Here is a 14992-nt window from a genome sequence, read left to right on the forward strand (position 1 = left end):
GGTGTGCAGGGCAGGACCCCGCACACGCGGAGCTGGCCGAAGGGTCTGGGGGATCGACCGCTGGGCTGGGCAGCCTGTGCTGCTCCGAGGGCTCCTGCACATTTCTGGTTAAGGCAGCATCTGCTGAAACTTAGAGAGCGAAGCTTTCGAAGAGCACCCTCCTTCACTGCTGTGCAACTCTGCCTGCATTCAGGTGAAATCGCCTCGGTTTCTCTTGGTGAGCAAATGAATGAAAGTTGGGTGGCTTCTTGGACTTGGCAAATCTTAATGGGAAGGTAATGCTGTCCTTTACTGAATATTCATGAGGAACTAATTTGTGCTCATGTTTCCAGATTGTGCTTCGGTCTGAGTGGTTTTTTTGTGTTGTTTTTTGTCTTGGCTTGCTCTTTTCGACAGCCAACAAGCTGTTAGAAGCCTTGACTTGACAGTCGGGAGGGATTTGTAGTTCATCCTTCTGCTTTTCAGTTATATGTTAAATAGCTGGAGTGGGAAATGATTGACAAGCCCCCTTTTAGTGGCCAGAAATGCCGTTCTGCGCTGCACTCCTTTCCGCACAGCAGCAGTTCTGCGGCAGCGAGCCGTGCTCTGCACACTTCGATCCTGGCTGTCATTCCTGATCCCCTCGATCCCCAGGGAGAGCTCGACACTCCGTACCCCTGGCACAGCTGCGTGCCCCTGCCTGCCCGTGGGCGCTGGCAGAGGAGGATGCGCTCCCCGGAGGAGTTGCTCTCTGGCCTCCAAGCTCCTCCTGCAGAAAAATCTCTTCCGTTCCTTCCGCAGGCTTTTTCTTTCTTCTCACCTGCCCTCTCCACTGCAGAGATGACCCTCTGCCACGGGACGGGCCCTGCCTTCCTGCAGGGTGCTGCCCATGCAAGCTGGAGGCAGAGCTGCTGTGTGGGTCCTGGCTCATGGTCTCCCCTGCAGTCATGGGCTCACGATCCTGTGGCCATCTGCACGGGCACCGTGGCCACCCACAACTCCTGGTCCCCCACTACGGGCTCATGGTCCTGTGATCGTCTGTGTGGGCACCACCACCACTCCCAGCAACATCACCTCTCCTAGGGATGAGATGCTCATCCCGCCAGGAGCCATGTGCTCCCAGACTGCTGCATCCAGAGGCGCATCCCCATGCCCCCCAGGCACCGTCTCTGGCTGTGTTGAGAGACCACCTCTGCGTGCCACCTCCGTGGGGATAGCTCGGCTCTTGTTGGTTGGGTTCGGAACTGGCTTTCCATCACCCAGGGCTTTTGGGACCTGCTGCTGGCATAGTCATCCTCTCTGAGATGCAAGAAGCCGGCAGCAGGAGAGATGTGAGCTACAGACCTGCAGCGCTGCATCAGCTGCCGGTGCTCTTGGTGCAGCTGTGTTTCACGGCGACCTTGGGGTTTGGTGATTCTTCATTACAGAAATGAAAACAAGCCTGGGTTCCTGGCTGCGTTAGACATGGCATCTAATGGCACAGGCAGACAATCCCGAAGTGTGACCTTACAGATGTGGTAATTGCTGCTTCACAAACGCTTTTGCTTCTCTGGGTTTGGATTTACTTATCAGGGGTGTTAGTCACGAGGGTGGTGTTTTGTTTTGACAGTCCTTCCTGGCATCGGCTCTGCAGCTGCAAATCTGCTTAAATTAGGTTTCACCCTTGGAGGACTCTTGGCTCCTCTGGATTTGATAGGGATCTCTTTTTATTCTGAGGCATGAATTTGCTAACGCAGAGTTACAGTATCCCCAATATTGCAGAGGATGATACCAGAAGATATACTTCACTTAGGGACTTTGTAATTACAAGGTCTCTGTAGGGCAGTAGGTGTAATTACTGGGGTAAAAAGGTTTGCTGGTCTAAGCCTGCCCTACTCCAGGCGGTTAAATATAAGCAGGGATATTCAAGTTGGTGCCTCTGCATTTTTCCATAGTAATTGTGCTTTCACAATAGCAATGTGCAAGGATTAGAGAAACAGGACTCTCTTGTGGGGTGAGAAATCCTTTTCATAGGAAGGCAGCTGGCAGTAGCGCTTGTCCGCCCTTTATCGGAGGTGCCTCTAAGGAACTGGTGTCCACCAACACGAGCCTGGGTGCTGATGGCAAGCTGCTCCTCCAGCAAAGGCCGAGATGGCTATTGCCAGGAGATCTGGCCCGGTTGTTGCACGTGAGTGCCTTTCCCTTCTCTGAGAGCTGCTACCCACGATGGGTAACGTGGGGAGCTGTGCAAGCTTCACGTGCTCCACTGAACAACCTACGAGTGTCTCCCTAGGTGTGCCCACCAGAAAATAACCTTCCATCTTCCAGAGGCAATACAGCATTAGCTGCTGCGAGCAAGGGGCTGAGAAGAAAGCAGGCGGTTCGGTGGGGGCTGACCGTGCTGGACCAAAGTACCGGTTTGGCTCAAAACACCGCAGGCATCCTGCTGTGTAGGACATCCCGCTAGACAGACTGAATATTCCATGCAAGTGGAATGGGGAAGCAAAACTGCATGGCTGAAGAACCGACTAAAGAAAGAGAAAGGACTTTATTTAGGAAACGCAGCTTGAAACTTTGCAGTCGCTAATATCCACCAGTCTGGCAGAGTCTATCTGTGTGTTTGCTGCTTCATGAATTTCTGAATGGGGGCAAGAGAATAGGATTTCAGGGCTTTTAGGAGATAGTTGTTGAAAGATACCATTAATTCCACAGGAGGCTGGGATTTCCTAAGTCTGCTTTCCACTTTCTTGAGCTTTCAAAAGCTAGACAGAGGATTTGGGCATCCTATCCATACCCTGTAGTATATATATGCTAGTCCTCAGCTGCTCGGACCTGGCATTGAGGCTGCTACCAGGCTGGAATTTCCTTATTTTAGCAATTTAACTGCCTCTCAGCAGTCACTGATGGCTCAGTTACCATCTGATGTGGGTATTTGTCAACCTGGCTTCTACTCCTGGTTGTTTCTCGATTGCTGCAGTCCTCTGGTTTCACAGTCATTGTAAGGTGTAAGCAAACAGCCTGGTCCTCAGCTCCTCCCTGCGTTCTCTCTGGGCTTCATTCTCAGATGTCTCCTTTTGCTCTCATTTTAGACATTTACTCTTTCAGGTTTGCCAGTGCAAATAACTGGTTTTGTTATAGTGGTTCCTTCACAAAGTCTTTTTTTCGTAACGAATCGGTCCACACTTTGTGTTTGCCTGCCTGTGGTGGGCACGTTTGAGATGTACAGTAGGTGGGTAAGAACCAGACCATCTGCAGGAGACCTCCAAGAGGCGAAGTCTTCACGCTGTGCGTTGTATAACAACTGCGTTTGAGGCAGCATTCCCCTGGGCTGGATTCAGGCTGGGCGCTATGCAGAAAACTTGTGTAAGTTTTGACTGCAAAATTCGTGATCTCTCTTTCCACCACTGCTAGTAAAGAGATGAGGACTTCCCTCCCACATGTTGACCTTCCAGTCTTCTGCTTTCATTCTGATACTCTTCAGAATCGCATGATAAAAGCTTCAAAGCAGAAAATTACCAAACGCCTAACAAATCTTTTCTTATCCCGGACATGTCTTTGACATTAAAGTATTTGCCCAGTTATTTCTGAACTATATGAACCGCAGAGTAGGAAATGGTGAGTAGGTTTTTTGATGTATTAGTATGCCTCAAGTTTACTTGACATTGAAGAGATTGAGAGGGGGAACAATACCTCGTTGGTGGGGCTTTCGCCACAGTGCTAACATGACAAAATACTTCAAGTGCCTCTGACACAAAGTATTGCCAGAGCGTGGTCGAGGCGTAACTAAATCCAGTGTAGGCAACGGACTGTGAAAGCAGAGCAAATGGAAAATGGCCTCCTGTTTGGGTTGGGTTGCCCAGAACTTTTTTCCATGGGAATACCAAATTGCACAAAAGATCTTGGTGTTGTTGCATATTCTTATCTGGAAAATGCCAATAACTGGTTCTACTTCAACTCTTGCACCTACAGGAAAGAAAGAAAAAGTTTGAGAAGGATGGTGAGAAGTTTTATTCTATGCTGGATCGCCATTTACATTTGTCTTCCAAAAAGAAGGAATCCCAATTACAGGAGGTGTGTATGGAGTTTTCTTCACAGTTGGGTCCAGAAGCAACACCACCAGATGCTCTAGATCTTAAAAAGGGGGGGAAAATAGTCCCTTTTGGTAACCAGTTGAAACTGATAAGCAATTAAATCTACCTCAGGCCGGTTCACATGGATGAGACCAGGAATATCGAGGTGGTAGTTCACTGTACAGTGTCACGTGGCAATAGTGGCTTTATGCGTGGTCATCGCTTGTTGTCACCCTTACAGTGAAGGGCAGTGACCAGTTATACTGGCGCAGTTGGGAATTGACCACCCTTTGAACTGGCTTGGGGAACCGATCTGGCTGAAAACTAACTGGTTATTATTATTTTTGCCAGCCCAGTTTCCTGCCTCGCTCCGGGTGTTGGCAGGGGCGGTTGTGGGAGCAGGTCGGCGGTGGCAGTGGGCAGGGGGCGGAGGAGCGAGGTGCCCCTTCCAGCTGATGCTGCTGCCAAATGTGTTGCCACAAGAAAGCAAAGCCCCAGCTGTTCCAGCCCACATCAGAGTAGCTGGGTCAAATCAAATCTGTCAAACCAGTTGTCTGATCAACCTACAAGCATCTTTGCAAGGCAAAATTTGTGTAAGCTGTGGTAACACAGCATGCCAAGTTGTCCTACCTGGTGCTGCAGCTCTGGAATTGCTGGTTTCGGGTCAGGCAAGAGGATTGTGATGGTGGCCTTGTCCTGCCCGATGTAGAGCTGTAGGTGGAGAAGGAGCTTATGCTAAAATAACAAATATGCTTTGGGAAAGCTTTGTCCTTACAGCGTGGAGTGAGGTTTTGGATCCATAAATGAAAGGGAGTCAGAAAAGGGCAGACCTGAGAAGAATGGCCAATATTCTAGTCTTCTGGTTCTGTGCAGAGTGTTCAAAACCTGGGCTGGACACCTTTGACAGGCTTGTTCTTAAGTGAGGACAGAACTATTTGTGGGCTGACAGACAAATGCTAGTCAAATACTGTCAAGCTAGGTGTGATGTATTTTCTTTTTTCACCTCTCCCTCTTTCTTCCAGGCTGACCTTCAGGTTGACAAAGAGAGACACAATTTCTTTGAGTCCTCCCTCGAGTATGTGTACCAGATCCAGGAAGTACAAGAAAGCAAGAAATTCAGTATTGTTGAACCGGTAGGAGCTTCGTTTTCTTTCAGGCCTTGTTGTTTGATGCTCAGATATGCTGACTTGCTGACAGTCACAGGAAGGGATGAGTTACCAGGTTGGATTTGGTCCTGGGGAGTCTTGTGGTGGAGCAGGAGTTAACCTTGCACACTTGAATTGCTGCAGCTTAACAGCTGTAGTGGTGTTTGCTGGAGCACCATGAAGTCACAAACTTGTTTCTCAGGTCTGTAAGTCGATCCTGAGGAACAGGCTGGACACTGTAGGTAGCTCGAGGTCTTGTTATCAATTATCTTGGACACCTTGTTCTTGGTAAGCGTTAGCTGTCTTCAGAGGGAGAGAGTTGTTACCTGGTCTGCTTGCCTGTCATGGCACAGGCTGCAGTGGTATCAGCTCATGGCTGTGTACAGGGACCCTGCCCTGGGTGGGTGGCTCTGCCCTGGCACCGGACGCAGTTGAGCGTGGGATCGTGTAGGTCTCCTGGACAAGCAATCTGCAGATCTGCTCTTGTTCTCCCAGCAGGGTCTTTCATTTCGGGAGTGTTTTCTTAAGACAGATGTGTGGGTGGTAGACCTGGGCTTTAGGGACATTGTGGTGGATAAGTCATGCTAAGACTTGCATCATTCCAAAATTGTAAGTTAAAAAAAAATAATTCTGTATGTAATTTCTGAAACCTCTCTTCCTGTCTATCTTTGCTGTGACTAGAAAAATAGAAAAGTTTAATCTATGTCCTTTCCCTCCTTTGCAGGTGCTGGCTTTTCTCCACAGCCTCTTTACTTACAACAACCTGACAGTTGAGCTCACGCAGGATTTCCTCCCGTATAAACAGCAGCTTCAGCTCAGCCTGCAGAATGTGAGTTCCTGCCCAGCTGAAGTATTTTTTGCATGTGACTTCTATTCTCATTTGTATTTAAACGCCTCTGGTGGCAAGGCTTTTCCATGCAAAACAGCCTGTCCGTGTTTGCATTGTGGGAGGATGCCGGTAAAGTTATTTCCTTCTCAGTTCATGTGTATTTTCTCCTCTCTTGCACAAGAGAGCCTGCAGGTGCTATTACAGTGTTTTTCTCTGTCTAGAAGTGGCTATTGCAATTGTATCATTTCACCTTGTGCATAAACACGCCTGAGAATTTCTTCCAATTTCATGAGATCGAAATTGTACACGTCTTCTAAAAAGGCCTCCAATCTCGATCTTAATGGTGTTGGTTTACTACATGCTTTGGTAAGCTCCTGCACTCGCTAAGTATACTCATGGGGTGAAATATCTGTGTCCTGTTTCTTTTATCCTCAGTCTTTCGTGGCTGGCCCTCATTCCTGTGGAACAACAGCCATACATCTGTGCCAAGCCAAATTTGCTGCTGGCTTGTTAATTGGTCTAAGTGTGTTCTGTAAAAATGCCCTGGTTTTGTACCCTGTGTTGATGTGAGTCTTTAAAAATTATTTCATGCCAAGCAGCGTAGCGTGATCTTTTGAGGAATCAATGCCTCGGTTTTATAGGAGAATACGCCCATTGCCTAAACAATGGTGCGAAGAGGAGTTCAGGTGCTTCCTTCTGCTCCACCTAGCCTTAAAATGTGCAAAGTTTCTTTTATTGAAAGAACAAGTGTCCTCCCAGTCATGACTCCTCAACACCATGTCCATGCACGGTATGTTAAACCTTGTCTCTTCAATCATCTTTAAGAGTCCTGTTGTTCTTATGGCTGGAGATTTTATGTGAATTTGTGGAGTGACTTCTGCATTTTGTACATTGGGAACTGATTTGTTTCTGCCAGAGCACCTAAAATTTGACCAGGAATACCTGAAGCTTACTCTTTGCTCCTGTTCAGACTTGCTTCTTTTTGTTTTCTCTTAACAGACAAGGAATCATTTTTCCAGCACGCGGGAGGAGCTGGAAGACCTGAAGAAGAGGATGAAGGAAGCCCCCCTAACCTGCAAGCTACCTGGGCAGCCGACCATTGAGGGCTACCTGTACACTCAGGAGAAATGTAATGGCTTTTACATGCACCTGAATACGTTAAAGAATGTATAAGCCTTTACGGGCGCTGCCCTGCTCATAGCCCCGCTGCATGGGCTGCGCTCGGGTCCCGTGCCCAGGTCAGCTTTAGCTGCAGCATCGCTGTGGGCTGTGTCACCACCTGCCACTGCGCAGGGTGCCTGGGGCATCACCAGCAACTTTAGCTGCCAGCTTTCTCAGCAGTGGCACAGAGCTTTCTCTGGGTTACATGAGCCGTGTAAGCAAGGAGCTAATTGCCCTGCGCTCAAATTAGATGAGATTTATTACTCCGTTGTAGTGCTGGAGAGATTGGAGCTCTGGCAGATTGCACCTTGGCTGCGTTTTATCAGAACAAATCTGGTGTCCTGCCCAGCTTCCCTCTCGCAGCGTCTCTGAGGGCATCTGAGCACAGCTGAAGTGTTAACCGATGCTGAGAGTTAGGCTGCTGAGAGCGAAACTTGTTGTGATTCCATGCAGAATCAAATCAAACCAAATTCAGTCTTTTACAAATACTCGCTGTAGCTTTCATGGCCACGCAAGCATGAGCACTCGGGACAAAAGGCTGTATGCAGAGCTGTGGCCTCTGAGTCTACAGGCAACTTACTTTGCGAGCAGTTAATTTTTGGATTATATATACAAATGTATTTATACCTATATTTGTATGTATGTTTATCCTACTGTTAAAAGAAAACATATAGACAGTAATTTTAGACCACAAACAAATGTTGCATGTTCCTGTATGCCAATGACTGTTTGCTGCCTCTATTTATGTGTCCCCTATAAATCAAGTAGGAAGAGAGTTGTTTCTCCTGACAACTGCAACTTAAAAACAAATTACAGAAAAAATATCTGTTGAAGTATTTCATATAAAGGGGTTCAGGTAAGACAAGAAAGAAAAGTGACAATGAATCTAGCATGATGTAAGTAGGAACTTTAGCATGTTTTAAAGATTCTGTTGTCTTTACTACCAAGTCTTCATCAACAGGGAAAAAATAGTGGTGTCTGTGTGAAACAAGCATTCAAGACACATAGAATCTTGCCAATGTAGATCTTGGCTGGACTTGACCAAACCAGCTTGGCTTGCGACCAGAGTCCCACAAACGCCCTTTCACCAGCAGCATTTTGGGAGGGTGCTGGAGGTGGCTGCTGCCCTGCGCTCCTCTCCTCCTCTCCTCCTCCTCTCCTCCTGGCTCTTGCCAGTGGAGGTGCCGGCCAGGGAGGTGTCTGTGCGAGGCCAGCAGTGTCTGTCCCCGGAGAAGCATGGACATGTAGGCGATGCCAAGCCTTGCTGGCTGCATCCAGCTAAGACGCTGCCTCTGATCCCACTTCCCGTGTGTTTCTGCAGGGGCGCTGGGCATCTCCTGGGTGAAATATTACTGCCAGTATGAAAAAGAAGCAAAAACCTTACGGATGACGCCCATGGACCAGAAGCCTGGTGCTAAGCAAGTGAGTTGGTTTCTTGGAGGGATGTCTGCAAACACTGACCCAGCCATCAGGTCTCGCCTTCAGTCTGCCCACGCCATCTCTTTCCGTAAGCAAAAAGACGTATAGGTGCCACGTCCAGGGCAGTGGAAGCCAGCCCGGCTGTCAGAAGTGGTTGTCTGGCAGCACCAGTGCTCAAGACATGCCGGCACGGCAAGTGGCCTGTGTCTTGAGCCAGCGGCTGCGGCTGTGGAAGGGCTCCTGGCCACCGAGCAGAGGGGTGGGCTTCGGGTCCCCTCCCTGCCCAGCCGCACAGGCGGGGGGTTCGGTGCGACCTGAAAGCAGCACCTATGTGACGAGAAGTTTCACCTCTCTCTCTCGCAGATGACCTGAAGCCCTGCAGGGTCTGGCAGCTGAGATGTGGGTTTGTGTAACGTGAGGGTTAGTTGGACAGTGGTGACTTGCAAGTTTGGTCTAGTGTGAAATTTCTGCCTTTCTCAACAAGCTAATTTTTGTATTTCTCCATGCACATGGGTAGTGAACCTGCAGCCTGGTTTGCATGTAGCCCTCTGGCAGTGATTGCAAGTACTTGAATTACTGGAGTTATTAGATGGGTGCTTCCAAAAGCAGTATTTCTCTGTCTTTGCATGTTCACACAGTCACTGGTTTGTGATTTTGGTTTCTTTTCTAAGAACTGGTCCCATGTGAGTGGGACCGGCATTAGGAAGAGAGGACAGCAGTTGGAGCTCTAAACTGCAACAGGGCAATGATTTGGGGAACTGCTGCTTTCACAAAATGCTTTGGTTTTTACCGATGTGTCTGGGAATTCCCTGCAGTTCCTCAGCGTGGCAGAGGAGGGGTAGGATGCAGGCGTGGATGACGGGAGTACAGCAAGTGCATCCAGCCAAGTCCACCCGCCCTCCTCTGCCATGGAGCGATGTCCCCCGGGGACTTCCCAGTCAGGCGTGCTATTCTCCAGTTCGTGATCTCATAGTCTGTTCTTTGGCAGCCCTCTGCACGCTGCAGCAGTAACGTAAAACGTATTTTTTGGAAGTCTTTGGTAGAGGCCTTGGCCAAGAAGTGTCCAAGCTATTGACTGGAGAAGTCTATTGTCATCTATGTCATAAACATGTTTAGTAAGGCCAATTAATGCAGGTAGGGGCTTGTAAAAATGTATATTAGTCCCCTTCCCATACTCTTGCAATCTGGTATTCTTCACCTTTGGGTCACAGCTGGCCACACAACTTCAAATGCCATGATTACAAGCAATGCTCTTAAAAACCTGAACAACCCACACACGCGCAAAACCCAGCCAGGAGATTATTGTCACAGCGTGTCAGGCGGACGTCATCTTGGGGGAGGTTGTCCTTGCCGCCGGGCTGTCCCAGATCTGCTTGATCCGCTTCTGTCAGAGGTCTGGCAGACATAGCGGCAGTAACAGTCGGGGTGATTAACGTGTTCCAGGCTTGCACACTCAACCCTAGGGTCTGGCTGGTTGTAAGGTCTCCTGAGGGTCTCTTCAGAGTTCCTACAAAGTCGTGGAGGTCTCACGATCACATTACACATTGACTCTGCGGTGGAGTACGGGGGCATGAACGCAAAGGGCCAGAGCTCAGCCCTGCGGTGCCGACCTCTCTTCAGAGCACGCCTGCTCTAGGTTTGATCAGTTAGCATTCCTTTTCTACAGGGTATTTTCTGTAAAGCAGTTTGGGCCATGAATGCTATGGATAATTGGTAGTGCTGATCTGCCCTGATAAAAATTAGGACCCAGCTGTGTCAGATAACAGACAAGCATGGTCCTGGCCTCAGAGACCAAGCGACCGCCTCAGGAGGTTCGTTTAGAGCAGCGTTCCTGCTCCGTGGAGGCACATTGCTGGTTGCTGAGGTATTCAGTACTCAGTTGCAGGGTGGTGCTGTGAAGTCCAAAACGTTTTGTGGCTGGGGAGAGGAAGCCTGGCTCACAAAGCCCTTTGATCTCTGATGGGGGGAAGGATGGTCTGTGCTCCTGGGTACCGATGCCATCGGACTGGCAGGGCACCGGCTGGCAGCCTGGTGCTCTCTGAGCAGTGCCGTGCTGGGCTGCAGCCTAAGGGTGCTGAGGAACCTGAAATCTTCTCCTGTGTTTCTTTCCTCTAAGCTTGGCTTTCATCTTCTCTCCTAGGGCACCTTAGACCTGACACTGAAATCCTGCGTAAGGAGAAAGACTGACTCCATAGACAAAAGGTTTTGTTTTGACATTGAAACTAATGAAAGGTGAGATGCTTAGTCTTCAAATGGCCTCAAAGCCCTGGAAACCTGGATGAAATCGCTCTTTGCTGTTTACTAAAACCAACTTGTGCTTCATTTTCCTGCCTGTCCCTGGGTGAACCCTGCGCAGGTCTGGGACCATCACGCTGCAAGCGCTCTCGGAAGCCAACCGCCGGCTGTGGATGGAAGCCATGGACGGGAAGGAGCCGGTAGGTGTTCAGGGAGCTGCCGCCCGGCCACGAATGCGCTGCCGAGCAGTGTCCTCTGCCGGTGGGTCCCGGGGAGGAGCGGGGCCACAGCTGCTGCCAGGCTCCGTTTTCCAGCCCACGCTTCCCTCCCGGTGCTTACCCGTAATTCGGCATCAACTTGGCCGCTGCGCGATGAAATGGGGCTTCGTCCCGTTCTGCTCACCGCACAGCTGGCAACGGGGATTTTGGTTTTCCCTCATTAAAGCTCTGGTACGTTCCCTAGTTGGACCAGACTGCGTGAGGACTGTGGCCTTACTGAGTCTGGAACGCTCCCTATTTCTGTTTTTCACAACTTGCTCTCCAACCTGTGGGAGATAATTTTTTTTTTTTCTTTTTTTGCCTATCCCCGCTCTGAGCAGCGTTGGGAAAGGTGGGAGCATCCACCCTGCACCAGTGTTCGCCCGCCTTTCTGTGCCTCCTGGGGTTCCCTTCCTTCAGTCGAAGCAAAGCACGGACTCCTGCGTTTTACCGAATTTCCTCTAAATGGACAGCGTGATGTCCAGTGCAGGAAAACCCGTTTCTGGCCGCTCCCCTTGTCTTTGGAGAGCTGCCTTTCCCTCGGTGGGCTGGGCGAAGAGGGTTGGCAGTGAGTGCGCTGGGGGTGGCTCAGGGCTGTGTGGCTGCTGCTGCAGAGGTGGGATGTGGGAGCGGGGAGGTGGGAGATGGGCACCCTCCGCAGCACTCTTCTCCTACCCATTTAAATGGGAAAGGACATGGGACAGCGCGGAGAGGGTCAGTGTGCTCGTGCTGGACAGCCAGTCGCTTAGGGGATGTCTGGGGCTCACTCGTTTGTGTGACATGTTATATAGGTATAAAGACTTTTTGATTTTCTATCAAGAATGGCACCTGCTGTTTATTATTAATAAAAAAAAGACAAAATTTATTTTTGTGGGGGATGTAGGAGTGTTTTCGAACTTGAATTTTTAAAAGCAAGCAAACAAACAAAAAACCCACAACCCCTGTGTGCCAGACTGTCCAGCTGCCATTTTTACAGGGCACCTAAAGGACAAACAAAGTTTCCTCTTCAGTTTTTGGAAGACCTCTTCCCTAGAAATAGGTCCTCCAGTGAAATGTAGGAAGTCAGGAAAAACTCATTTATTGTGTAGATGATGGTATCTTGCTTAATTATAAAATGACATTTCTTTGGAACGTTGTTTTACTGTTTGTGATTGGCTTTGGGTCATTTATGGGGTGCTGCATTTTCTTCCGAAAATAAATATTGAATCATATTGCATTATGTTTTTGTTTCTTCCTCCTCCATTCCCTCCCCTTTTTCAGATCTACCACAGTCCCATCACGAAACAGGAAGAAAGTGAGTCATTTCTGTTGCTGTTCCTCTGAGCTGTCGAAGCTGTCCGGAGCTCGGGCAGTTTATTTCCTTGCAGACACACTCATCCTCGATTTCTGCTGAGTAGGCTGTGTACTCCCTCTGTGGCAGCGGTGTAACTTCTTTCCTTGTCATCACAGTGTCTCATACTGAGGCCAGATAAGAATGAGTTGCAAACGGTAAAAGTTATCAGTTGAAATGTGCTGGTTTTTGTTAGCCAGAACTAGCGGGATGCGGAGTTCAATTTGCACCTCTCAACCCCAAAGTAACAGAGGAGGAAAAAAGATCAGTGAGAGATTTTGAGGACATTTCCCTTAGCAAAGATTATAATAGAAAAATAGAGGTGGCATTTAGTTCCCTGGAGCTCCCAGCCCAGCCCTGTGTGCCACGTCCCCCCTTTCACGAGCGGGGTGTCCCCTACGCCCAACCTGCCCTGCCCTGCCTGAGGTGCTGCCGTGGAAAACTCCGGGGCTTCATTGGCTGGGTGAAAACTTGCATTCTGTATCTTAGAGCTTACTTTTGTCAGCCCTTTAATTAGCTGACACTAATGAGCGTAGAGGTAGCATTATCAGAGGCGTAAGCATGAAACCTGTTGTTTGACTGTGTTTGCATTACACACTCGGGAAGAATGTGACTGGGTGTTTCACCAAAGTGAAGACACTCTATTTTTAGTAGATTAGAGCTAGAAAGACTTCAAGTCGTATCATACTACTCAGTGTCAAGTACCAAGTGTATCTGTGCGTAAGGGTGTTTACTCATTCCTATGTTAGAGCTAAGGTACATCTGAGCTTTTCATCACTGTTGCTCAGAGAAAGGAGAATTGTTATAAACAACTTGCTGAAAATACAGTGATTTCGTAGGATTTGCCAACATGGCATGTGCTGTGATTGGAGTTGGTCCAGATGTGTCCTGTGGCTGGTTTTTCCAGCAAAATGTAATTTTATGTTAAAAAGAGAAACAAAAAACCCAACACCCCCACTCCCCCCAAATAACCCAAACCCAAAAAATTCCAAACCAACAAGAGCAGGGTCATTTAGGAGAAATTCAGTATGAATATTTGCACTGAACAGAAAGATATTTCACATTATAACTTGGACAATCCTTCCAGACATCCCGGAAAACTAGCAGAAGTAGTAGTATGATTACAGAAGTTGAAATCTGTGTATAGAAAAAAAAAATCCTGACTTTCTACCTGCTTCGTGATGCCTGCAAGACAGGCACGAAGATAGTCTGTGGTTAATTGGCTGGAACAAAAACCCGTGTTCTGCTTTACTCAGCATATCAAGCTGTATTGTTTTTGCTTTTTAATCTAGTCAAGTAGATAAGCAGAAATTACATGATCCTATGATGTGGAAGAACTTTAACTGCAGATTTTGCAGTCCTCTGGAAATGATTAATCAACTCCTTATCAGGCACAAATTCACATGTGGCGGGATGCTGATTTATGCTTTTATTATTAAAGACAGAAAGGGGGTAGGGAGCAATACTGTAACTCAAAATAAATTAAAGGAAAAATGGAGAACATGTGGAACTAATAATTCCTTGTCAGGATTTAAAGAAAGCCTGTGTTTTCATGGGGGGATGTACAGGATGCAGATGCCCGTGTGAACCCGGCTGTGTGCTGGGGCACTGCAGCTTCGTGTGCCGAGCAGGGTCTGGGTCTGAAGCTTTCCCGGTAGTTTTCCACCGGGAGCCAAGTGCTGGTGCTCTAGCAGCTGACACGGCTTCCCTTGTTTGAAACAGTGGAGCTGAACGAGGTCGGCTTCAAGTTTGTACGGAAGTGCATCAACGCAGTGGAAACGAAAGGTAAGGTGCTGGCCCTGGCATCGGGAGGTGCCGCCGTCCTGGCGTTACTTCCCCTGACCTTGAATTATATTGCATTTTCTGTAGTGTAGTGTTGTTAGTCAATGAAACGAGACTTTGACTTTTAGCTGAAGAACGCACATCAGAGGAGCAGAAATCCTGTGCGGTCCAGAATGTCATTATGCCAAATTCGGTTAGGACTCAATTTCTACCTTTATGCTGTTTTCATTCCTCGGTTCCTCCTCTCTGGCTCTGAGGAAACTCACTGTTAGGCAGGAGATCAGCTCTGGAAGTCTCTCTGAGCTGGGGGGACAGGCAGGGGTTAACTGGGGTACAGGGTTGTTCAGACCCCGTTTGTTCAAAGCAGCAGGACAGAAGCAGGCTGATGGATGATAGCTGACCCCCAGTCTTTCCTGAAACGCCCAGCCTGTCCAGCGTACGACGTCCAGCCTGGGCTGTAGGATGCAGACGAATGGCTCCGGCACAGCTGGCTCCCCAGGCTGCCGCAGGGAGAGGTGGCTGGGTTCATTTCCAGGGCCTTCGGGGGACGTGGCCGGCCAAGCCCTGCTGGAATGGGGAGGAGTGGGATAATGAGACCCTCCTCGCAGAGCCGGGCAAATACAGCAGTTCTGCCTTTCCTAACGTTGGCTAATATTTTCAGAGAATCTGCTTAAATGTGTTTGCCTTCTGTGACAATTTGAACAAACTCATGTTACAGCAGCGCTCTCCCGAAATGGTGCATTTAGGCAGGTAGGGCCAGGTCCACGTCCCGGCTGTGCTGGTGGCCGTGGGCAAGCGGAGCGCCC

General features: G+C 48.9%; 1 protein-coding gene across 1 annotated transcript in view; it reads left to right on the plus strand.

The window, feature by feature from the left end:
• The window catches only part of OPHN1 (oligophrenin 1), a gene marked incomplete at its 3' end in the record, with an annotated part of 37137 nt that extends 22948 nt beyond the window's left edge, over positions 1-14189 (plus strand). The window contains exons 6-14 of the mRNA XM_009705624.1: positions 3928-4029; positions 5051-5161; positions 5898-6002; positions 7002-7131; positions 8485-8585; positions 10723-10814; positions 10939-11017; positions 12335-12368; positions 14127-14189. Coding sequence (XP_009703926.1) covers positions 3928-4029; positions 5051-5161; positions 5898-6002; positions 7002-7131; positions 8485-8585; positions 10723-10814; positions 10939-11017; positions 12335-12368; positions 14127-14189 — 817 coding nt within the window. The remainder of the gene's footprint in view (positions 1-3927; positions 4030-5050; positions 5162-5897; positions 6003-7001; positions 7132-8484; positions 8586-10722; positions 10815-10938; positions 11018-12334; positions 12369-14126) is intronic.
• Positions 14190-14992: the final 803 nt, after the last annotated feature.

The sequence above is a fragment of the Cariama cristata genome, unplaced genomic scaffold (genome assembly GCF_000690535.1).
Source record: "Cariama cristata isolate BGI_N322 unplaced genomic scaffold, ASM69053v1 scaffold9478, whole genome shotgun sequence".
Lineage (NCBI taxonomy): Eukaryota > Metazoa > Chordata > Aves > Cariamiformes > Cariamidae > Cariama > Cariama cristata.